The sequence below is a fragment of the Haliotis cracherodii genome, unplaced genomic scaffold (genome assembly GCF_022045235.1).
Source record: "Haliotis cracherodii isolate W230 unplaced genomic scaffold, xgHalCrac1.p SCAF_1, whole genome shotgun sequence".
Taxonomy (NCBI): Eukaryota; Metazoa; Mollusca; class Gastropoda; order Lepetellida; family Haliotidae; genus Haliotis; species Haliotis cracherodii.
Genome location: NW_027266264.1, coordinates 78,465,899 through 78,492,951, shown reverse-complemented (window position 1 = coordinate 78,492,951; position 27,053 = coordinate 78,465,899). Strand labels below are relative to the sequence as shown.

Here is a 27,053-nt window from a genome sequence, read left to right as displayed (position 1 = left end):
CATTGCTGGGGACCTACTCTAGCAGGATCCCCAAAGGAACATAGAAATCCCAGCCAAGAAACAGACAACACATGCTGGAGTATGTTTGAGTTTTATATCAAAGGCATCTACATACATTCTGTGCATGACATGAAATAATAGATTTGTAATGATTATTATGGTGGCGAGCATATGGAATATGTTTTCACATAATAAAATGACAAATCTAAGGGAATAAAACTCACAACAAGAAAGACCAATGTTAGAAGTGAAACAATGCAGGGTCATGTCAAAACTATCCTACACACGGAAAGAGGTACTGGCAAGAATTGAAAACTTAAACAAGGTCACATGAAAGATGGGACATTCATGTCAATATTGCTTTCTCAAGTAACCTTTTCTTCAACACTAGCAGCAGAATGCCTTGTAATAACAACATACAGAGAACAAGCAGTAAACACAAGAAAATGCCAAACACTTAAAGGGGCTCCATACCTATGTTTTGTAGTTTTGATAAAAAGGCGTTGGAGCTTGTGAATCTTAAAAAAAAACATATAAAATCTGAACCAGATGCTGATGGTAAAAACTTCAAGTGTTCAAACTTGTAAAAAAAATGAAAAAGCATTTAAATTTTCATAAGCTGATGTGAAAAAAATGTAAATAGTGACTTTCTTGCAAATGGATGCCCTATTAAACTTCTCAGCTGATAAGTGTTTAGATTTCTTATATTGATCACCAAAAACAAAAATGGCCATCAGTAGAGAGATACACTTTCTCCACCACAACCATCCAGTGAGATCAGATCTCAGTAGTTGAAATATGTTTGTAAATCATTAACCTTGTCATGAGGAACCTAGAACCCATACAATGGCATCCTAGTTCCTAATTGGACGGTGTCTGTGTGACACCATTACTCATCACAGAGTAGCAGCTGAACAAACTAGGCAAGCATATAAACCATCACCCCTTCATACAAGAATACACAGGTACTGTGAATTACCTCCCTTTGTCAGAGAATGGTAGGCTGCATAAAATGTTCCAGCAATAGCATTGCAGATAACAAATACATATTATGCAAAGCATCTACCTGAATTACCTTAAATGCCTATAAACGTAAGACATTTAACCCCCCTCAATGTTTAAAATATATTTTCTGTCAAATTATTCATAGCAACATGCATACCTGGCCCATTCCACAAAGCGATCTTAGGTGGACGTAACTTCTTTACCTTAAAGGCTTGTGTGTGTCGTAGCACTAAAATTGCTTTGAGAATCGGGGCCATAAACAAAGAAAATGTACCCACAGTTAAATAAACCAATAACTGCCATAAGACCTGCATGAGCTCTACCTTGACATATACCACACGGAAGGCTGTGCTCTTAGGTCAGATAGAACTTTCAGCTTGTGCACTAAGCACAGACACTTAAGCTGTAACCATGGTAACAGATTACCTAATTAGGCTGAACCAATGCACTGATGCATTCTGATTGCAAAACGATACAAATGCTTCATTCTGTAGATATTTATTCTAAACACTGTCTTAATAATCTGAATAGTCTTCAAATTGTACTGATGGACATCTGGCTCACATGAAGTCCATCCTTTGATTGTGTACTTGTATTTTCTTAAAAGAACAAAAATTGACTTCTGAAACTAAGTTATCCTTATACTTTGATATACTAGAAATAGAAATCATCAATTATTATATTATAAGTTGTATGTAGTGTTATATGTATCAAGTTGTGTGGAAAGTAGCACGTGAATGACTGTATAACATCAGTGTATTGCTTGAGCCTTCTAAAACAACATCAACAGGTTCATCTAGGATGAAGTGTGCAAGAAATAAAAGTACAAAACACAGAACAGTCATAACATAGGATATAAATAGTATACTTTAATAGATTCCTAAGCGATTACATAATTCAGCAGGGTAGCTTTTTATCTTCTAAATGGAAATACAAAATATGGAACGTAACAATGTCAAATTAAGTTCTTGGTATTCCTGAGATTTTTTTCGTCCATTTTCAAACAGCGTCATAACTAGCATGGCTGCCAAAACCAAATATTTGTAACCATCATTCTTAGTCATTTTCAAAGATGGCAGCCTCCAGGGAGGTGATGATGAGAAATATGCACAAGAAAAGACATAAAATGAGAATAAGCTAGAATAAGAGACTCATCAAATCATAAATCAAAATGCAGCAGATATCTTTTTAATTTTTAATTCATCATTGAAACTGCTGAGTAGCTATTTTCTTAAATACTTTTAATCCATTGCTATCAAACTGTTGATAGGATGTGTGCACATGGGTTGAACACTTTGCAATCATGCACCCACATCACAGCAGGCTACGTCAAAATGGTCTGACATTAGTTCCCTTGGGAATTGAACCCAGGTCTTCAGCACGGCCAGCAAACACTTCAACAACACGGTCACCCTATCTACCTTATCAACAGCCATGTCTCTCTTACATACTGATCTCACTTCACAAGGAATATTTCGGAAAATGTCAAGCATTTCATTTTAAAACTGTGTACATATTTCCCATGATCAGATCACGAATCGTTCTCGTCACTCTGGCAGTGATTTAGATTTGATCATTCGAAGCAACTGAGACTTACCCCAACACTAACACGCTAACATATAACTTAGGTTAAGACATCTAAAACATCTACTCACTCGTGAGGGGACAAGTTGGATCAATGACATTTACCCAACATTATTTGGATCAACAAGTCATTAAACAACAATTAAAATAAACACCATTCAACCAGATGTAAAGTTTTTTATCAAATGAGCACCAATAATGTATTATCATGGATGAACAGCTCGCTCCTTAATGCCCATGGAGATAACGATTTGAAAATTATCATATTTGATTAATAACAAAATCAAAGTGAGTCCAACATTGACCCAAATTGTCCCCTCACGGCGGTCCTGTACCTGGCTGTCGGTAGATATATTCTCTACATGAAGACAGCCAAACACTAAAAGACAATCTCCAAGAAATAACTGAAATAATGATATCGCTCTTCTCCAATGATGTATTGGGTCCCTTATCCTCTCTCACTATGCATAATGATGTATTGTTGTCATGACGATAGATCACATGATTGCACATTTTTCCTTTTGACCCTGAAAAACAAAAGAAAGTTATAAGAACTCATTTATTTAATAGGTGATGTGTATATCCATAGTGTTAATACTCATGACTGATTAACTCGTAACAAATCATAAGAATAATATCGACCTTAATATTTTTCTCACAAATGCTGGTATTGTTATGGTACTAATCACTGCTATTTCTCACAGACTGCTGGATTAATTGACAATCACATTCAGTATTTAAAATGTTTCTTTGTATGTTGTTTAAAAACTGCTCTCATCAGCAGCCTATAAATCTGGACCAGACAAATCTGTGATGGATTTAATAAGGCAATGTCCCACGCCCTCTGGTACAATACACATAAACATACCTGACCACCCGATTCACTTAGTCAACTCTCTCAACCTGCACAAGTTGCTGAGAACCAATACGAACCCAGAATGAAGTTATTCAAAATGAAGATAGAAAGTCAAGCAACAGACCCAAGGTAACAGAGACTGTTAAAGTCTGACATAAGCCAGGTAACGGAGTCTGTTAAAGTCTGACACAAGCCAGGTAAGGGAGTCTGTCAAAGTCTGACATAAGCCAGGTAACGGAGTCTGTTAAAGTCTGACATAAGCCAGGTAACGGAGTCTGTTGGAGTCTGACATAAGCCAGGTAACGGAGTCTGTTGGAGTCTGACATAAGCCAGGTAACGGAGTCTGTTGGAGTCTGACATAAGCCAGGTAACAGAGTTTGGTACTCACATCTTCTGCCTCCCCTTCAAACTGAAGTAGCTCCCCAGAGGGGCGGCTGGAACTTGATCGGTACGAGCTGCTGCTACTCATGGTGGACTTGGTCATGTCACATGATGCCACTTCCTGAAACACGCCAGGATATATCCATGATATACTACTGTCATATATAACAACATAACACACAGCTGGATAAATCCATGATATACTCCACTGTTACATATCCCAAATAACAGTGTACTGTCAAATATTACAACTAGTGTTGGTATTGTCCGTTTGCTGCAAAATCGTACCAATAAAATACGATATAGATATAAATCGGAAAAGAACCTTTTTGTTCTAAAAAGGCATAAAAGTTGTTTTTTGGTCCATACCAACTCGTCACAATAATTTCAGATATTGTCATAAAGTAGAGAAAATATTGTTTAACAAACCACGTAATTGTTGGTGTTTCAATGCCTGGTGTTACAAGGTTCTACAAACTGATCCTACCATTTGAGCTTGAAATATACGCTGGATATTTTCTAAGGAACTGAAACAGGAAGGTATTTTATTGCTCACCTCTTGTTTGCTGACAATTACTGTTTTCATGGTGTCCGAGATGAACCAGCGCTGACCTTTCATCACAAGGTCACTTGGAGGGTCATGTGTGGTTTCGGTGTCAGAGCTCCATACCTGCCAATAAAAGTTCAATGCAAGGTCGGTCAACCATATTTATGAAAGGAACTAAGTGGTTGGATCCAGATTAATGTTGCAATTTCTACTACTCTTTGGAGTGCAAACTGAAATAGGTTAACCTTAGACTCAAGTGAGAATTATACCGGTGATTTGCATCTATTAAGTCGATACTGTTCCCAACCTTATTTACTGAAATCATAACACCAACATGTTATCTCTTCAAATGAGGCTGAACACGAATAAAGAGTCTGCCATGGAGTTTGGAATCTCCACCAGATCAAGTGAGTGAATGAGTGAGTATGGTTTTATGCCGCTTTTAGCAATATTCCAGCAATATCACGGCCGGGGGACACCAGAAATGGGCTTCACACATTGTACCCATGTCGGGAATCGAACCCGGGTATTCGGCGTGACAATCGGACGCTTTAACCACTAGGCTACCCGACCGCCCCTCCACCAGATCAAAGTGCCATAACCAACAGAAAGGATCATAAAGCAGCAAGTTTCAGTGAGTTTGGTTTAATGATGCTTTAAATAGTTGACTTATAAATCATGGTGAGTCAGCTTGATGTGGAAAGCCCAAAGCGATGCAAGTCTTAAAACAGTTACCACTCCAGTGAAACCCACAAGCAAGGGTAGGGAGCTAGCAAACCTGGAAACACAATGAGGGCGAATTTCACTGTTCAATATTTCTTCTAACTTCAGGCAATATGGCTACTGATGTATACTCCTGACCAGTTCACACGAACCCTGACCCACATACCGTGACATCCTGGCCTGGCTTGGCGGAGACGTTGCGATGGAACTTGTAGACTGTCTCGTCATCCCCTGCCGTGTGTTTTAACTGCCACCCGCCAATGTTTACAGGCTGAAAAACAAAGACAATTATGGTTAAGAGCAAAGACAATTAAGGTTAAAAAACAAAGAAAATTATGGTCAAAAGCAAAGACAGGAATGCTCCTTAGAAAGATTTACAAATTCAAATAAACAATGCATAGATAAGGTGTTCATGTCAAGCAAACAACTGACCTCGGTAGATTGACAGACAAGGCAACAGCTGAGGGTGAGTGAATGAGTACTCCCAGCAATATTACAGAGAAAGGGCACCAAGTACAATAGTCTTTAGCATAAAAAATACCGGGGAATAATGAATGTCTCACAAATAGTGATATAACATTGTAACCACTGGATGTTCCTATTATTACAAACATGGAATACCGAAGTCCTTTTTGCTCTAGAATCACCACAGGGCAACAGCTTCAGATCTGTATATCTGCAGAGTTACTTCCCCTTTCTCCCAACTCACCTTGGCCGACTTGTTGGTGAGCCTGATGTAGTTGCCATCTTGGTTGACCTCCTTGATCTCGATGGCTCCCTTGGCCGAGGTCTGTGTGGAGAAACCGCTGCTGCTGGCCTGCTGGGAGTATTCCTCCACTGCCTCGGACAACGTCACTCGCTTCCTCTTGGCGCCACGCGACACCTGGGAGAACTTGGGAGTCTTCCGTGGGGTTCCCTCCGTGGCTGACTGGGACAGGTTCAATCTGGAGACCGACCAATATTAATGTTATTTGTGTTCAGGTTGCCATCTCGGTAAGGTATTCTTCCCTTGATACACTACACGTGTGAGCTGCCTGGCTAGCTGGCTGGCTGACACTGCATGTTGGCAGCACTGGGGGAAAGGTGAGGTGAGGTGAAATGGGATTTAACATCACGTATTGCACATGCTTATGTGGCGTGGCGTGGCGTGGCGTGGCGTGGCGTGGTGGGCCGTGGCGTGTTTTCGCTTGTACTAGTCTGGACTAAAGCCGACTTTATGGTGCTAGCCAACCGAGATTCCATACTGCAGTATAACATGACTCCAAGCCGACCAGTCGTTGTCATAGACACTAGAAGCCATGTGCCACACGGGGTTTCATACATGCAAAGAATGTCAGCCTATGATGAAATATACTACTAAAAAAATGTTAAGGACCACCCAATTCTTTCATATTACTAAATTTAGTCAGTCATGGCTTCACGATGAACTATAGTAATATAAAGGAATTGGATGGTCCTTATATTATTTTTAGTAGTATGATTTGTTATGTGTCGCTTTAAGCATCCATGTACCTGTGCAGTAACGAGTTAAATCAAACTAGTTGACAAATCAGTCTAGACTAGCTGTTTCTTAATACACACTATACACCTACAACTATTAGGTGAACTGAGGTGAACTGAGGTGAAATGAGGTGAACTGAGGTTTCTCGTGTTCAAGATTATTACACTTAGCAATGTGCATGCACATGTGCATGTGTGTGTGTGTGCTTGTGTGCTTGTGTGCGTGGCAGCTTGTGCTGTGTCTGTGTGGTTGCTTGTTCTTGTCTGGACTAATGCCGATTTCATAGTGCTAGCCCACTAACATGAATACTCCATTCAGACACAGTACACAGACTCTGTGCCGACCTGTTCTTGTTTTAGTGCCTGGGGATTGAACCCTGGATATTCCTTTCTCTGGGCAGACACTCTATCCACAAAACCACAGAGGCAGTCTTAACTATTAGACTAAGGCACCAATGGCGAACCCATCATTTCCAGTTTCCAGATACCACTACCCATTCAAATGAAGGAATAGGAACTGATGCTTGTCATACAGGCGACCTAATGGATCGGGTAGTCAGACTGGATAAATGTTTGCTCATGACATCAATGACTGGTTTGTCTGGCCCAGTCATGATAAGTACCAGACCGCCAACATATGGCCACAATATTGCCGAGTACGTTGTAAGACAACAAAGAAACAACTCTACTGCAGCTCACCTGGCCTCCTCCCCTTCCAGCAGCTTCCTGTACGCGTCAATCTCCCGGTCCAGTCGGATCTTGATCTCCAGGAGGTCAGCGTACTCCATGGCCTGGTCGTCCAGGTTCTGCCTCAATTCCGCAATCTCAGCATCCTTCTGCTCCAGACGGATGAGGAACTCATCACGCTCACGACGCATACGCTCTTCCAGCTCTGAGATGCGTCCCCCATACGAAGCATTCTGAAACACCATGGGACATGAACCTTACAGCACATTGACACTGTGTAGTCATGAGAAACATCTGGTCATGAGAATGACTTCAGTGTTCTTCACAGATAGCAACTTATTCTGAATGTTGGTAATGAACAGCTGAACAGTCTATATAGTTTCAGTATCCTACCTCAGAGCGTAGTCTTGCTACCTCCGATGACAAATCATCGTACTTCTTGCGGGTAGTCCGGAGTTCATCCCAGGCGTTGCCCGCTGATGACCCACTGCGGTCCACCTGGTTCTGAAGATCTGCCAGCTGAAACATAGCAATTTGTTGTGAAAATTACTTGCACTTGAACATTTTCAAAATGGAAGAAAGAATAACTCATCTACACTTCATGCTGTGCATCAGATATAGAGGTCAAATAAACAAATGGCCATGTAGTGTTAGCGGGTACTAACTATTTAAATTGTTGATGCAAAGTCGTAAAAGTACAGTTGCAATTTTTATCACTTGACCTAATTCCTGTCTTCAAACAGTTTCACAATTTACATCATGCATGTAGGCATTATTCACAGCTGTAAATTCAATCTTTATCACAAAAACTCCCAAGATATTCAACTCATGTAAAACCATGTGAATTACTAACAAATGAGGTACAGTGTATCCTGGACTGATACATGATCTTGTTCTGAATGTCCAGGTGTGTTTGTCTTCTTGGTCCCAACTTAATGCTGGCATATCTACATCGTAAACCACTGTGCATCATGGGTCATAATCAAACTATTCAAATCAGGTCATTTTAATAGATAGCATAACAATAATAATAATAACAATAGAAAAACTATCTGAAGCCAAAGGAGGACAAACTGGAAATATGTGCATCTAAACATCTCTACCTTTGACAACCTCCGTGCCATTTAAGACTTTCCACGGTAAACATCTTCCATTTTGAAATAACCTGCATCAGGGAGACCAGTACAATTTTGTTTAAACTCCCGTCAACGACACACAACGAGCATCGAAGCATGCTTTTCATGACCTCACAATGCAAGCTGGAGTTGATTCACTGAAGTGTAGCACATCATCCTTGCCTAGCAACGCATCTTTCCACAGTGAGGACAGTGGGGGGCATTGTGTGAACACTGAGGTACGGCAGGTGTCAGTTCACGACCCAATACAAGGAAACCTGTTACGAGTTAACCAGGTTTTAGTTGTTTGACTAGTGACAATCAAACGCCTCGAACTCCATTTTTATCACCATGATGGGAATATGAATGTTTTATTTTTGAACGCTGCAGCTGTGTTCATGCATATCAGTGGTTGACAGTGGAGAGCTTGTGGTGTACAATGCATCATGCTAAGGCAGGTGAATGTACATACGGCTTTACCCCAAGACAGATCCCACCTTTGAAATAAACCCCAATCTGCTCGCCGAGGCTACAAACTGACAAACAGCAATATTGTGGGCTATAATTCTGAACCAGTTCTCAATGTTTCAAATTTGCTACAATATGGAACTGAGCAAAACTGATAGGACATGTGATCATAGTACACATTTCTCTCTTGTTCAAACAGGACTAGGTACAAATTCTGATTACTGGGATAATTAGGTTTACACTTGGCCTCTGGACTAGTCATAAAATTTCTAAGGCAACAGATCTATGCCTCAACCAGTAGGTGTTCTGATCAGTATGTGTAGTAAGTAGAACCTGATGTTATGTATCTGATGGTTCCTTCAGATCAATCTAGACTATAAAGATAAGTAAAACAAGGAGTGCCTCCTTGTTGCATGGTAACATCTTATATCGTCGGATCATAGGTTTTGGGACATCATACGTTTTCGGATGGCAATGTTTATCATGATTACTCGTGCTGCAACAAAGGCTGTGGCAACACTCAGACATTGTAAATACACAAATGATGGCTTATCCGTAAGATTCATTGTCTTTCATAGGTTACTGAGATGTTTAACAGTTGTTCAAGTGATTAACGAGAAAACTATGAATGTTTCTTAAGGGTCTGAAATCCCATAAATCAGGGATATACCTCTGCAGCAGGACGACTTGAAACTGATGAGTTGATTGATAAATTGACCAAATGATGATCAATGCTGGTTTTCAAACATGAAAAATTGATTTGCGTCACTCAAAAACAAAAACTAAATATAAAGGGGTTGCTTGGATTGAGGAGTGTAGCTCTAGTATTTTTATCTATAACCCAAACAATTAAAAATTGAACAGTAGGTTTATCACAACAACTCCTTGACTTTCTTTTCACAATGGTTGGAAAAGTTGCTTTGTGTGATATCCCATTTATCTCGTGACACTGTGAGAAGCCATGTTCCGTGGTAAGAGGAATAACTAGAAAACTCAGTCTATTTAATAAATTTGAGTGATGCTTCAAACTAATACCATGTGTGACCACGTGTGTTGGCATGTGGTCCTGTGCACAGGTCACAAATCAGGTGAAGCTAAGCAATGTCAGTCATGGAGAGTCCTTGGATGTGTGACCGTTTTTCGGCAGCTTGGCGCCTGCGAGTTTCTTGTCCCACACTGAAGCACATGTAACACATGTGGCGTCTCCTTGGGCAAGTGACTTTGTTCGAAATGCATTCACCCAGCACTGAGTGGGAACCCGGTAGGATGAGATGGCGATGTGGTTGTATACTCCCCAAGGGAGATAACAATGATTTTGAAGTGCACATTGATCCAGTGACGGGGGTAATAATAGCGCTTTGAGCATGACCCTGAGTGGTTTGGAAATCTGTGCACTATAAATAGCCTATTGCAGAACCGAACAGGTAGAAAATCTTAACTTACCTTGTTCTCATAGAGAACCTCCAGTTCCACCTTGACCTGGTGCAGGTCATGCTCATGTTGTGCCCTCATCTCACGCAGGGCTTCAGCCAGTCTGTCCTCGTACTCCGCCTGCAGACGGCCATCCACCTCCTCAAGCTCCACAGTCGTGCGTGTTCGGCTCTCATCAAGCTCCTGCAGTCAACAGCCCTCTTTACAACATCTTTTCACAATAGTTTGGTTCTCAGATAAGGATGGGGAAACAGAGCTACAGACAAGCTGCATATTTGCATAAAATACCCCATAAATCTATTCAAAACCAAATTCCTTTCAGTTAACTTGCGTACAGAAAAACATGCATTAAATGAAAAACTCAATTTTTGAAAACAGCACGCATAAATACCAAATGAAGCTTTTTCGGCATGCGTACAATTGAGCTAATTTCCAAAACACAATTACGAGCTAATTTACCTTCTGAGCCATGCCCATATTTAGAACCGTTATATATTTTTGAAATCTCAAAATGCTTACTCATTTTGTGAAAAGCCCAATAGAGTGATGAACAGATGTAAAGGTAAAATGTTATAGCCCAATTAAAATAGAAACCTGTGAGTAAAAACTTGATTGCTCAAAAAGTTATCTGGAGCTCTGGGAAAATGCGATCATTTCTCTCAAACACAATCTCCACAACATAATAGCACTTAATAATAACAACATGAAGATCTGAGTTTAAATCGATCTTCAGCAACCCATGCTTGTCGTAGAGACAAATAATGGAATCAGTTGGTCAGACTCACTGACTTGGTTGGTGAATTTCATCATATCCGAATTGCGTACATCGATGCTCATGATGTCAATCAGTAGACTGTCTGTTTCCGGCAGACAGTCGATGCACTACACCACAGAGGCAGTTGACTAAAGACAGTAGTTAAGCTTAGAATACACATACCTTTTCATAGACCTGAGATTTGAAGGCAATATCTTCCTTGAGACTCTGAACTCTGTTCTCAAGGTCGACCCGTAGAAGTGTTTCCTCCTCCAACTGAGCCTTGAGTTTATCCAATTGTTTCTGCAGTGCAGCATTCTCTGCTCGTAGATTCTGTTGAACAATAAAACAATACAATCAAAAGTAGGGATGGGACTATACACTAACTGTGAGATCCGATACGTATCCAAGAACTTGCTCGCGATCTGATATGTATCATGAAACTTGCATGTGCTCTTGTTTGTGGTGCGTAAGCCCTCTTTTTCCTCCACAGAATGGCCAAATACCTGGCACACTAACAATTTACAGTCAGCAGCGTCAAGTAAGGCACAATGGATGAAAGTATTCACGTTTTCACTACTTATTTACACAAATAATTAGTGTTTGGTATAACATGTATTAAGGAATACATTTAAGTTAAGAATCAATACTTCTTGCATAGTGTGCTATTGTGTCGATACCTGTATCGAGAAATAAAACAACGCGATCCACCAATGCACTGGTGTAACATCCCACTACTAATCAAAAGTCTGCATGTCAGAAAGCAACTAAAAATCATTCATTCAATATAAAGTACTATTTCCACTGAAGCTGGAAGCCATTTGGAGCAAAGAAGAGACTCTAAGCTGATACCAGTTTTCAGTAATACCACCAGACAATATTTTTCCAAAATTGTTACTATAGTTACCAGTGTGTCACAAGTTAATAAAAATCTTCTTTCAATTGTAATGTTTGTAATAATATGAAATGCTACTGATCTTTGCCGATATCATTTCCTGAGTTAGAATGATAAAATACTGAGAACACAAGGAGACGCCTAATCATCACGATCAGGTGAAATTATCATTACAATCTGAACTTACAGCATTTTCTTTCTCTAGTGGCTTCTTCTTGCTCTCAGCATCTGAAAGACGTTGCTGCAGGTCGATGATTGTGGCCTCAAAACCAGCAATCTTCTTCTCTAGGTTCTGTGCTTCACGGTCTCGCTTGTAGTATCTGAAACAAGGGAGACAACCAATAAGGACTAGGCAACATAAAACTTCCCCTTGATCTTTCAAGCAATATTGTGTGGAAATGTAAGGGTTAGACACAAACTTGAAAGATTTTGACATGCACTTGGTCTAAGTAGACAAATATATTAGCTTGCATTTTTCAGTAATAGGTTGCAATGGTATATGCTTTATAGGTACAGAGTAATCCTCACAAGAGTGAGTGAGTGTGTTGGGTTTAATGCCGCTTTTAACATTATTCCAGTTATATCACGGCGTGTCAGCTTAATGTGGGAGGAAAGCCCGAAAAGATCCAGGTCTCGGACGTTTACCACTTCAGTGAAACCCACGAGCACGGGTATGGTGCTGACAAACCTAGAAACATAATTTGGTGTCACCGGGATTCGAACCCACAATCATAGGTTTCTGGCATGTCCAAGGGAAGCAACTCTGCACTCCTCACAAGACTACTGTCAACTCAAACCTGATTTCCATGTTACAGAATACACTGCCCAGTCACTGGGCCTTTTACAAAAGTTTATGCCATGCTAAAACTGAAAATATTATCTGCTTGGACACATTAATATCTTTTCAAAAAACTGTTCCATTGACTTTTCTGTACCCTATTTATGACTGAATAAACACTGATTATCTGGTTCAGGTCAATACCTGTCCATGCTTGTCTGTAAACAATCGTAAAATTGTTCAATAGTGTACTATCCTCAACACAATCCTCCTCATAGAAAATGCCGGGATCTCTCTGGGATTCTAAACTAAGTGACCGGGCAGGCAAATTGGGGAAACAATCATTATTTCGTTAAAAATTAGGATTCTTTTAAAGTTCTTTATTTTCTTATATTCTGATGTATGTTACCATTGCAATAATGTAAAAACAGGCATAAAGCCACTTCCCCCTTAATGGTGCTGTTGTCAGTGATATACAATCACGTCAACAAAGCCATAACATTAATATTAACTATATCAAATTCAGACCTTTTTAAATCTTGTTATTTGGGAATTGTTCACTAACATTTGCTAGACATGGGGCTGAATATCAGTTTCTGAGAAGGTCGAGATAAGTTAACTCAACAAGAAATAACAGACTAATTTGTCAGATAAACAAAATGGGTCATTCAATAATTACCCTAGTCAAATATCATTCACGATAAATTCTTATCATTACTCAACATGATGATCTAAGTGAAACTCCTTTAATCTTTCATTGCTTCAATTAATGATCAAACCAATATCAGTAAAACAGAACCTTGTTTTTTTGGGACATAATTTCACCAAGGACATGAAATCCTGTTGAGGTCATCTGAGCCCATTGAGAAGAACAGGCATCAATATACAGGAAAGGGTCTATGTCATGTTGCAAGATAGCAACCAACTCATTCAACCATCTACACTGAGTCGTGAGCCTACCAACACGCCTGCCATATGTGAGATACACCCCATGACCTCATGGGGGGAGAAGTCCCTATCTCAGTTGCTATCTCAGTAGGTATCAGGCTGCAACTAATCAACTCAATTGCCTGCTACAAGAACATGAAAAACCTATGACATCATAATGATTGACAGCTGAAAGGGCTGTGTGAGACACTGAGCTCATCAGATTGTGTTATAGGGCTGTGTGAGACAGTGAGCTCATCAGATTGTGTTATAGGGCCTCATCACAACGGAAATGTCAGCCATCTCTTTTGGGTGTAGTCATGGCCCTCTCCAATTTGTATTATCCTGAACCTCCCATTCTAACCTTTCTTTGGTATATACATTAAGGAACTTTTCAAACCAGGAAATAAGTAGGAAAAAGTGAGTGTGTGAGTATTATTTTACGCCGCTTTTAGCAATATTCCAGCAATATCACGGCGGGGGACACCAGAAATGGGCTTCACACAATGTACCCATGTCGGGAATCATACACGGGTCTTCGGCGTGACAAGTGAATGCTTTAACCACTGGGCTACCCGACCGCCCCTTAAGTAGGAATAAACCTGTTAAGTCGCTATATGGCTGAAATAATGCTGATGTGATGTTTAACTTTAATTCATTCACTAAACCTTTTAATCATAAATCAAACATAGTTTTTTTTATATTAAATATTTTCATCAAATTAAAAATGTATGTAACATCAAGTCTTTGAAAGGCATTTAGAAGTGATACACATAAGGAAGAGAATTTATGGATGCCAACTATTATTTCACCTGATGAATGAGTAAGCATACGCTCTGAAACGGTGTGTTCCTCATTATAAAGAAGTTGACATCCATAAATTCTTATCTTTGTATATAAAATGCTAATAATAATGATAAAAAGATTGAAATGCGGACACAGGAAAACTAACTTTCGCATCTACAAATGATCCTGGGCTGTAACTATGGTAATGATTTAACAAATGGGTATGGCCTGTCAATAGAGTATTAAGTTAACATGGTTAACACGTAAACATAGAATTGTAAAATACTACTGGGATTTAAGGATTCCAGACTAATCGACCTTGGCAGGCAAATTGGAAAAAAGTAATGATATTGTTCAAATATTTTTTTTTATGTTCTTATTTTCGTAAATTCTGAGGGAATTGGGAGGGTCTTCTTTTAAATTGAGAATTTTTACTGCCATTTGCTGCAGATGTGGTGGACGAATATCAGCCTCTAAGCAGGTCTAGATAAAAACACTGTACTCCATTCTGAAGTTGAGTTGCGTGCAAGTCATTGTTAATTTATTACAAAATGTTTTTTGTTGGGTGTATTTATTTCCTTTGTTGATGGAACACAGCTCTTTGACAAGCAACCATATTGTGTAATGCAACTATAGCACCAAGACTCCTATTTCATCATGACAGTGTATCCTTAACAATTACCATGCTTACTGTTACAATCATACTTCCAAAACTGTAGACACACACTAGTTTCAGCATACAGCCTCACGAATCAGATTAAATTACTATGAAGGTCAAGATGAAACAATAAATATGAATTAACTGAATAATATCAACAAGTCAACAATGTAACATCCTGGACCACGCCTTGTATGAAAACAACCCACATGTCAGAAGTCCCATGTGGTTTTCATTCTCCACAAAGGGCCCTCAGGTGTCAATTACTCCAGTCTCATTCAACTGTCATTTAACCCTCTGTAACCCTGTTTCAGCATTGCCAGGGCCACAGAGCACTCCTCATAACTTTCTATAACATGGCCATTCCTATCAATGATTAACTATACCCGACAACACAATTATAGCATCATGACTAATTAACTGACTGGAGCTGTATAATGAGGTGTGCTGGGAAACAAGGCCATGCACATACTACTTGCCTACAACTGATGGGAAATGTGATATGCCTCCCCCACCAGTCAGTCAGTACAGGGCCACTAATCCCTCCACACACAGACCCATGTGTTGGCAGTGTAGTGAATACTGATCCCCTTCCACTTGTCACAGGTACTCTTATTCCACTCAACTTGTCCAACATGACAATAGTACTATTTATGTGGTACTTACAACAAGAAAAGGTGGAATTACTGCTGTAATTACTAATACACTTGTCATAAAGTAATTGAATGAATGTGGTTCAATAACAATAAGAATAGTAAGGATATAAAAAAAAAGTATCCCTCAAAATATTAATGATTTCTAACTTTTTGGGGCTCAGACTTAAACATATTTTGTATAACCGTTATGCATCCTGACAAATATGTTTGAAACTTTCAAAACTTAACCACTGCATTAATTACTACTGACTATTTGCTCAATGATGAATCATGGTTATTACTGGGTGAAAAAAAATTCTCAAAAAGATCAAAGACAAATACTGTTGTGGTCATCAATCATTGGTATATGCATAATCTGTTTGACCCAACCAATACAACTAGTGAAAAGAATAATTCGATATAACATATTTTTCCAGAAATAATATGTCAATGTGTCTGCTTTATCCTCATGATCATCCTGAAATTCTATTTCAAATTAGAAATGAAAAGGCATTAGAATGATCTGTATTGATAGTTGTACAAGAATGTTTAACGAAAATGTGTATCATTGGACCAAACAGACTGACACATTTACACATCAAAGAACCATCTCATGTTGTCTGCAGCTAATAAAGTACAGTTGCACTTCACAACCTCAATAAAGCAGTACACGCTGAAGTCTACAGGGACAGTTTAATGGAATACACCAAATTGCCATCCAAACACCACTGTTTCCAATAAGAAGTTCTTGCGAGTGTGAACCAGTTCCTGTGGTTACCATGCAGACACTGGTCAATACAGCCTGGCTGTTATCGTGTTTATTGCACGTCCATATATCACAGTCAGGGTTGGGCATTGACTTGTCCAACCTGATTACCAACTTAGGCCTCAACAAATTGATTCTTGCTCTGATTCTTGTTGTCACCATGCAACAAATGCTGGTGTTGTTGTTTTGTCCTTGAAATTTCACATAAATTAGATCAGTCAAAACTAACTTCAGCCATGTATCTTATCCTAGGAAAGATGTTTTAGGTTTTCTTGTTCGCCCCACTCAGCAATATTCCTGCTATAGGATGGAGGTTTGTAAATAATCGAGTCAGGACCAGACAATCCAGTGACTGACATCATGAGCATTGATCGACATCATGTACATAATTGGGATAAGATGACATGCATCAACCAAGTCAGCAAGCCTGACCACCCAATCATAGTCGCCTCTTTCGACAAGCATAGTTGCCTTTTACGGCAAGCATGGGTTGCTGAAGACCAATTCTAACTCAGAACTTCACGGGTTCCTAGGAAAGAGATCTGTTGGGATAACGGGTTAGAACTGTCCTCAAGCAAGCCATGTTGGTTGAATGTATGGACATGGCGGTCAGACTCAGGGATTTGGTGGATAGCGGGGTCACCGAACCCAGACAGAATTGTTCTTTGCTCATGTAACTTATCACTGGATTGTCTGGTACTTACATTAATATTTACAGGTCGTCATCATATAACTGGAATATTGCTGAGTGCAGAGTCACACAACAAACAACCTATCCAATAGAGAACAATGCAGTCCTACCATGTCCATACGTATATCGCTCATGGAGGTTCATACAAAAACAAGCATGTTAATTCAGCTTCATCATTGTTCATAACATCACCACCGAAAACCCCCCACAAAAACATCGTTTTTAGGAAAGCGATTTCAATGAACAAAACAAATAAACAATCAAGCTGTTGGAACTCTTGCAAACTCCAGTCCAGGAAGCACCCTGACCAATTATAGCTTCGGGGGGGGGGGGGGGGGGGTGTCTCACTTATAGAATGTCATTGTAACTTAATCATTATGAAGTTGACATTTATTTTACATATTGTCGCATAGAGGGTAAATATTCAAAGAGAGCATTCACAAGAATGACAGTATCAAAATTTACCAGTAAGAATGACACTGTCTTTTGATGGGAGACACTGACATTATGCTAGGAGCACAAACATTATTTCAATTTTGAACAAAATGTTCTGTAATGTTCAATGTCTTCTGATTCAGATGCGACCACGTGGCTGGAAACACATCTCAGCCGGAAGTGCTGGCTGCTGCCATGTCACTACATTACTCACAGACAAAGAATGCAGTCCAGCACTACACGCTGCAGCCATGGTGATAGTTACCATGACGACCAGTCACAACAAGAGTTTCCAGATGAGCATGCGTTGCTGTTTGCTGCAGTGATATTTACATTCCATAACAATTCTGCTATTTCACAAGTGAAATAAAACATGGCAAAATGCTGCATTATAAGTGATTGATTATTTAAAACTATAATAAATATTTATTGAGTTATTTGTTCAACAATATGTTCTCACCGTGTTAACTGTCCGAGGCAACAGAAGGTGCTGGTCTGAATGGAAGCAAATGAATGTTTTCATTGTACTCCACTGAAGCTAGAGCGGTTAACAATTCAGTTGACTGATCCTCACATAATAGCAACATCCGGCTGAGGCAGCAAATGCTTTTCACCCACTCACAATGAAGGCTTGTAATACATTACGAGAGATCTAGAGTTCGCATACACGTTATACAACAGTTCACAAACCCATAACAGGCAGTGCAGCTTTGAAAGGAATCACCTCCCTATGTCAAGACACTATGACACCTTCATGCATAATCCTTGTGTACACAGCACACCGTCTCATATCATATATAATATATACTCCTTGAATAACACTCCAAGCAGACGACAAGTATTTGCTGGTGAACAGCTGAAGAAAGCACCCCCACGCAAGGGCAAATAGCTAGCTATTCATGAAGTGTGCCCAGTCTGCATTAACAATCAGCCTTCCACGGTACATCAAAGACTTGGAAAAGTATCTTTACCCATCTGCTGAGGTGTTTCTGCCAGGTCATGAAAACACACATCGTTAGTCTGCAGCTACACTACAACCTGTTTGTCAAGTTCCTCCCCAATGAGAGGCTGAATGTGAAGGAACTAAACACAAAGAGGAGGGTCATTATATCATGTATATCTCACTCAATATTATTATTACAATTAATACCCAAAGAGAACATAGCATACGAGTAAATACTCATGAACCGAAACATTATCAGGTGCCTGGTGCACTGTAAACACTGTAAAGAAAAACCTACATACATATCACATAGAGTTCACAAGATAAAAGGTCATCAACAAATGGAAAAAGCATAAGCTATTCAAATTTCTTTTTTTTACGCCTCTGAAGCCGATAAACTGATAGTGTACCCTTGGGCATGTTGGGATAGACAGCACCGGGTTCAAGTTTGTTACCATAGAAACACCTACTCATCCACCATAAATTTCCACGATTCAGGTATCAAATTATTTATAGATTACAAATCAAGTGTGTCAGATTGAAACAGACCAGGGAAAACTTATCCTGATGTTCTGATGCTTGGCTGATTTGTTTCAGATAATTGACAGCCCATTCATATCACCAAAACAGTAATCTGTATACCTGAACTACAAAAGAAAGAAATATCCACTTCAAGCGATTTACCCAATGCAAAATCCATCCAATAAGCATAAAATGTGAACAATATACAGAGTGCATCCCATGGAATGCAGAAACATATAAATGCTTACAAATGAATGCTAATTCAGTATTTACAAAGTCATTCACGAAAAACACAATAAGGTCGAATGTGTCAAAATTTTATAGAGCTTCCACTTGTTTCGTTTCATTCGGGGAATTCCACTAATGGACAAAATGATGGATTCCGAGTACGCACAATATTAAGTCACTTGTGGTAGACTACTGTCTGTATAGATCAGGGCCAAGTGTGTGCTGAAAGCACTGCAAAACAACAAGACCTGCAAAGGTTTTTCGGTGAAAGTCTATAAAAAGTAATATGTATTACCATGATTCATCAGGTGAGAAAAACATGTTCTTTGGAAAGAAAATACAAATATACTCTGCATTTCTCTCATCTTCCCAAGGCAAGGGAGTTAATTGACTTAAAAGTCACTTTCCACCATTGCTGAACTAGGCTGGAATTTCAAAGTTATATTTTGGCTGGACTAACAAGTCCATGCACTATCAAAATGAAAATCAAAATCGTGTAACAAAATCCACATCCGGTTCATGAACAACATGGCAACTGCCATGCAGATGTCAATCATTTACAGGATTTATAAGCTATGTGTACCATTAACTAGGAGTTGACAGATATTTTCCAAATCTGTTTATGTTTTTCATCAAGGTGCTCAAGAGATCTGATGCACTTTGCGAGGTAAAACCTTTTTTTAACAACATAGATCTTTATTATCAATAAAATCATCTTGACTTGTTGCCTCCACTTTGATTGAAGCATATGCATGTGATATGAGAGGAGAATTTGATTGGTCAATAGGAGGGGCATAGAATGGACGTAACTTGTAATAGCCACTTGTGGGCCTAAGATCGAGCCACAAAATTCCAGCCTAGTTCACAAGGGTGGTAATTCTACTTTTATAGTCTCCCTTGTCTCAGGGAGATGTACTGCTCTATGTATTCAATTTTTAACATTTATCTATGAGCACAATTTTGCAGATTGGGACCTCCATGTTTCAACCTGGGACCCCCATAATAATAGACTGAGTGTTGAGTCTCTTGAACATCAAAACTAAATAATCCAGGTAAATCCCTGTACTTGTGATCACATTAAACATTGTGCATGTTCGATGTTTTCTAGACCACTGTATTCACTTTTAACCTATCCACACATCACGAGATAAACATCATCCCATGGATTAACAGGTTCCTCTTCAATATGACTACCTCGTGTGCTTTGGAAAATGGAAATAAAAAACATGAAAATTTGCGATGTGGACTGGAGACTATTTTATGACAAGGTCTAGCATAATATGTCTCTTCAACAATGTTCAAAGATAGCCACATTGATTCCTGTAAATCATGCCTGCTTTAAAGACACTTCAACATGTTCAAATGTTGACAGGTAGATCTTACTGTTATATACTGTTTCCATTCAAACAATATAACATAGCGACAATATCAGTTTCCCCAAACAAAGTTAACTATTTCTACTGTCTAACCGCTAATGCCAAACCCAGGTACTTCAGTCTCATGCATAGGTGTAAAAATCGTACAAGTGAAAAAAACACCTCCAATTTACATGACACTTAGAAGTGTTTTAGGAGAGATTACTGAATCAAAATGTCAGTAATACAATTTGGATCATTTATTTATTACTCCCAAACCTTTTTACATCCCCAGGAATCTAAATTTGTATTAGTACTGACTAACAGCATGTAGTTACTAATTATTGTGACTTAATAAAACATTTATGTTCAGAAACTCCCTGCAGTGAATCTAGCCTCAGTAGAAGCCAGCAGACACACATGACTACTCGACTAAACTTGTATCTTGATATTTTTTCAGTACATCTTCAGTCTAGTCATGTGGACAACAACCAGCTAAGCCTAATACATAGACAGCATTTTTACACAACTCACGATTTGGACTTCTGGCTGTAAGTCAGGGGTAGAAACTAACATTTTTAGCCCACTAAACCTCACAACGACAACATATCGAAAAACCCTGGCACATTTCTAATAGTCCTTATGATACCATAAGGACTACAAGACTAGTGCCAATTTTTAACCCTGTTGAGGTCGTAGACAATTCAAAAACAATGGTAGAAGGATTGTTCTAAAAGAATTAAAATTCCTGAACTGGTTGAAAGACATTACCCCTGTGATGAAAATCCCTGGTGGAGCAGCTCATACCGGCTGCCTAAACCTGGGAATAATTAACTGAACTCTGATAGAAAGACAAAATCCAGTATGGTAGGGTCAGACAAACATGGGTAGAGTAAACACCACAAACCTTCAATGTGTTAATACCAGCATGAGTTGAACTGCAAACAACAATTACTTGTGAGTTGGGCACGAGCAAATACTGCCATTGTCCATGCCTGCAGGGATGTGCAGGTCCTCAGGCAGAAAATACATCCCCCCCCTCTCCCCCACATCATCGGAGTGACCTCATGTACAGCACACCCAGCTTCTAACACACCGCACTAAATTCTCTCAAAATAGCACAAATATTTCGTCTTTGAAAAACTGAGAATTTTCAACCTGCAGTTCACTGACCTCTGGAAGTCAATTAGCATGACTATCTTCCACTGTTCCACCTTCCCAGTGGGTGCAGAAAAACATTATACTTATAACACTGGTATCTAGGTGTCCTGCTTCAGTGGTACGTTTACGGTATGTCAAATATCCTCAAATAATCAGTTGTCCTGATCAATCATCACTCCAGGAGTCCATCAATCTCAAATTTGAAATTCTTAATAAATATTTAGGTTTTCTTTAGATCAACGGGGAAAAACGACAGAAAACCAAGCTCAGATCAACCAGTTACCTCAATGTGATGACTAATCATGATTTAGAATTATTCAAAATACTTCCGAGAACTAATATTAAATAACTGACAATACCGAAAATACCATATATTACAATCAAATCCTATACACTCCATCTGACACACAGACCTTTCAACTTCCCTTTACATCTTTCATCTTTAGCCTGAAGGAAGTTAAAACCTTTTCACCCAAGTCATATCATGAATACTCATTTACTCATATATTTCACTACCGGTAACTAATTTGGCGATCATACTGTTTTCAAGTATACAACTTGTACTGGTTGGTGGATGAAATAAACAAAATATTAACATTTTTGAAATAAAACGAAATTAGAAACATAATTCTTTGTTAAAAAGAATTGATTAATTGAACATGCTAAACGCACTTTGCAGATTAAATAGACAACAAAGTCAAAGACAAGGTGAAATATAAATATCACTATCACATGTACCAAGAGCCTTTGACCATGTTGACCATCTGACCTCAGAACAGCAATGCTGGTCAAACAAATAACTAGCAGGAGCACTTCTTTTCACTCTGCCATACCCTTACTACTGATCTGGGGAATGTTAGGAGTGAAAAAGAGAATGTGACATCACTCACTACACTGAGTCCCTGACAGGTGAACGTGACACCTGGAGTTCACCTGAATGTACTGACCTGGCTGACCGGACTGGTCAGTCAGCTTTCACACCTTGTCTTGGTCACACCAGATGATCAGGTTTCAAAACAAACCACCATCAGGTAGACAATGACCCACTTCATGTGGGAACAAATGTATGGATGCAACATAGCACAATAGCCAGCTATAGCCTGGGGGATGAACATGATGAAAGAAATCCGCCCTCAAGACTTTAAGGCCACACTTTAATAATTTAATGTTTCATGGATTTATTCCAGCTTTGCCACACCGGGTCAAATGAAAGAAAAATTGAAAAAAATAGCTGTCAATCATTATTTATTTATATGAAAGGCATTCTGCTGTGGAGTTAAAACTGCAGATGGCTTCTTGAATCATATACAGCGTAGACATGGAATTGATATATAACATTTCATATTGTATAAGAGGGTCTATATTACTTGCGGGTGACATAATAAAAATAAATATGTTTATGTTTAATTTAGTTCTTTTCCAGCTGCTTTGCAGTAGGGGCTGCAGGCCCGTGAAACGAAAAATAAACAATGTGTGGCCTGTAATACATGTACACATTCTGATCACTATTCGGGTTGGCAATGTTTCAGGTTCTGGGATGGACTCCTGGAACATGTATCATGTGTATGATTAAATGTCAGCACTCTTTTTTATTCATCATGTCATACTTTTATAAGATTTTCCATAAATGATAATCATTCTTGAAATGTGCTGTTAAAATCTGTTTTAATTAATAATATTCCCGAAATGGGGATACCAAATGCAGCTGGTGGCCCTTGATGGTGTTCAACAAACCAACTTTGCATATGAGACAATAGAAATATATCAGTTAAACAACACTTAATATCTTATTACCTGCCAGGAATACACAAGGACTACCCTTCAAACAACAGAAGCAGGTAGAGGGCCTGCACAAACTATTTATTTGATTCCTAGTTGCACAAAATGTACACACTTCATAATATCAACCAACAGCTTACACTTTCAAGGTAAATAATATTTCGAAGTTTATTGATTCCACCCTTCATTTCTTGTCAAACCAGTTTGTTACAGAATATCAAGACTACAGTCAATACACACTATTAAAGGAGCTTCACTGCAATAAATGAGCCAGGTCATGCTGACATTTTACAGGTGCCCTAGAGCTGACTGAACAAAGAGGTGTAGTGAAATCCCATCCAAGAGTATTGCACTTATTATATAGAGATGTGCCTGCACGTGTGTGTGGCTGCTTGTGTAAGTCCGCACTGATGCCGATTTACACTTATAGTGCTAGCACACTGAGATACCATGCCTCAGTTAAACACAAATACCCAACTCAGACACAGTAAACGGACAAGGAGCCAACCAGTCCTTGTTTTATCCCCTTAGGTGCCAAGCGCCAGACAGGGTAACAACAAGTACCATATTTTAACATCTTTTGATATGATGCAGCTGGGGACTGAACCCCGGAAAATTTGCTCTTCAGGCGGACGCTCTGCCACTAGACCACAAAGGCAGTGACTGAACAAAGAACACTGAAATTGCTCAAACCAGGACCTTATATTGATATCATGGCAATATTGTTATATCATTGAGGAAGTAACAGACCCATGGTAGCAAAACACGACATTGAAATTCCAATTATGAAGTATTGGACAAGTCAAATGAATGTTTCCTCATGCACGTCAGACTCAGTCGGAGGATCTCTCAACCGAATCTGGGCCTATAGCACAATCCCTGCATCCCACGTTCTGCTGTATGTTCAGATGATAAAAGTAACAGCTGCTGAAACACCTTTTTGTCACAAATAAGGAGAAGAAAGGAGAAACAGCTTCTATGACCCGTAGCATCAAAGTTCAACACACAAGTACAACAGACGTCCATATTTAACATTTGGAAGCCAACACTAGTTGTTGTGATAGTAGCACACGTAAACTGAGGCACTGAATGAGACGACGCAACACATGTGCATCACAGACGTCTGATTTATGTCCACAAAACCATTTGACATTTGTTATTAGAGTGACAAAATAATAAACCATACTTACTTCGACTGCCAGTCGTCGCTAGATTCCTTATATCTGTTCAATTCAATTTGTAAACGAGCCTTTTCCTTAGCGGTATCGTCTAATAGTTTCCTTGCATCAGCTAACTCGCTTTCGTACAGTGACTTAACATTCGTCACCTCCCGTTTCACAACTTCTTCAGTGGATCGCACTTGTGTATACAACCGAGTATTTTCCGTCTCCAAATGGCGTACTTTATCGATATAGGCTGCCAAACGGTCATTCAAGTTCATAAGCTCTTCTTTCTCCTGCAAACGAACCCTCCTTGCCGGTGATGGAGGCCTTTGCCGGCGAGGCGAGGTCGCGATGGAGCCCGGCGACTCGATCCCAGAGTCGGATCGGCTGGAGTATGTGGTAGTTGTGGTTTTCTTTGTCCTCGACGCCATGATTGTGGTCTTTCAAGTTACGATCAATCCACGAAACGGTAAAAATCCACCCAAAAGCAACCCTTATCTCGCAAAATGGCCGGCTTCAGTGGAACAACGTGCTCCCGCCTTTCTGTCACGTGACCACGCACCTTGTTGGTCCCAGCCCACGCTTCCGCATCAGTGATTTTGTGGGTCAATGAAGCGTCCTACACAAGTATACCGAGATGAGATGCAATACGCTTATGAGAGCCGACCTGTAATTGGCATATCTATTTCTTCAAAGTAATCTTTATGTCCAGAATCTTTCGTGTAATCGCTAAGGATGTTCTGGTTTTCACGTCAATTTATTATGAATGAATAGGTAGACCTCTAGAAATCATCCTGCAGAGCGGCAACATCCACGCATTCAGCTCCTGTTTCAAAAGTCACGCCCATTCCATTGTCCCAAGTGGCTGATTCATAAGTATAAGAGGGGCGTCGCCGCTTTTTAATTAGTGTATATACGGTCATACATCGTTATGCGTACAATTACGATCTGAATACACATGCTTCGATAAAATATTTATTTTGTTCCAAGGACAGCGAAAACGCTAAAAGTGCAGAAACAACAATTTAGACAGGAGGACACCCGTCCGAAAGCAACAAGCGACATATGCTATGTCAGCGTCACATAGACGCCTTCAGCAGTGAGGCTACCAAACATTCTTGGCGACACAGTCATTAACTGATATGCAAGGTAGGTCGGATCTGGTAGCCATAGTTTTATTGTGCTGTATATCAGTTTCTTCTTATATTTCATTAATGAATATAGTGCAGTCCGACTCCAAAGAACAAGAACTACATAGGAGACCCGACCCGTGAAGATCCAGAGTAGAATAAGGTCTTCAGCAACCCATGCTTGTCGTAAAAGGCGACTTTGCTTGTCGCAAGAGGCGATTAACGGGGTCGGGTGGTCAGGCTCGCTGACTTGGTTGATGCATGTCATCGTATCCCAATTGCGTGGCTCGATGCTCATGATGTCAATCATTGGATTGGGCGTTGCGTTAAACAACAAACAACACAGCATGTCTTTGTATTGACACTATTTTATTTTTAAGATATAAGCTTGTTTTCCAATACATTTCATTATGAAATAAATGTTTAAGACATAACTCGTGTGCTATGCCACAGAATACAAGTACAGCATTACTTGTACAAAAAAAGAGCAAGTACAATTGTAAAAGTGGGCACGGGTAAAATAAACTTTGGTTAGCCCACCCAAATGAATAATTTGTTCCTCAATCTCTGCTCAAACATTACTAGGGGATGCTATACTTCTGTATTAAACCAGGAACACGTTGCTGTATGTGGAGTCATTGTAATGTCTATATCGATAGGTCATACACCTAAAACAATATCGATTGTGTATTTCCCTCGTGCAGTTAACAGATGTAACAAATGCCGATCAATTAATAACGAACTATGCCAGTCATCCACCTATAAGGTATGTTGAATTATCTCCCCTTTGTATTGTCATATTTGGAAAATTTGCACAAATGGCGAAATCGTTGTGACCTCCTCACACTGTTAGCAGGTCGTGTAGTGTGTATATGTAAACGGTACATTATCGCCCAAAGGCTTGCAGTGAAGTGTGAAAGGTTCGTGAAACGGTAGTGCTCATTATCGGCTTTTCCAATTAAGCCACAACCGACTGCTTCCGTGCTCGCTTTAACAGACAGAAGGACTCTGTATATAGGAACTCTTCCAAGCCTTCTGCGACCTGGGATAATGTACTTTGCCTTTAACCCTGTTAAAATGAAGACGGAAATGTATCCACATAGCCCAAGGCTGTACACATGGTCGACTAGACATCAATGGCTAGTTCATA

At 39.5% G+C, this 27,053-nt stretch overlaps 1 protein-coding gene across 1 annotated transcript; it reads right to left on the bottom strand.

Annotated features, from left to right (window-relative positions):
* Window positions 1–75: 75 nt before the first annotated feature.
* LOC139479271 (lamin Dm0-like) lies at window positions 76–25,360 on the bottom strand. Its single transcript, XM_071262166.1, has 11 exons — window positions 24,801–25,360; window positions 12,134–12,266; window positions 11,235–11,384; window positions 10,310–10,480; window positions 7,677–7,802; window positions 7,296–7,516; window positions 5,806–6,040; window positions 5,263–5,367; window positions 4,383–4,496; window positions 3,834–3,947; window positions 76–3,116 (listed from the first exon to the last, which is right to left on the bottom strand). The coding sequence occupies exons 1-11, from the start codon at window positions 25,202–25,204 to the stop codon at window positions 3,087–3,089; spliced, it is 1,803 nt and encodes a 600-aa protein (XP_071118267.1). The 5' UTR covers window positions 25,205–25,360; the 3' UTR covers window positions 76–3,086.
* Window positions 25,361–27,053: the final 1,693 nt, after the last annotated feature.

Bases quoted from the DNA above. Each gene is read 5' to 3' on its own strand.
- LOC139479271 (XM_071262166.1), bottom strand. From the start codon at position 25,204: ATGGCGTCGAGGACAAAGAAAACCACAACTACCACATACTCCAGCCGA. The intron at 7,803-10,309 runs GTAAGTTAAGAT...GCTATGTTTCAG, and splicing joins AGGTTCTCTATGAGAACAAG to CTGGCAGATCTTCAGAACCA. The intron at 3,117-3,833 runs GTGAGTACCAAA...TTTGTTTTTCAG, and splicing joins TTGAAGGGGAGGCAGAAGAT to GGTCAAAAGGAAAAATGTGC.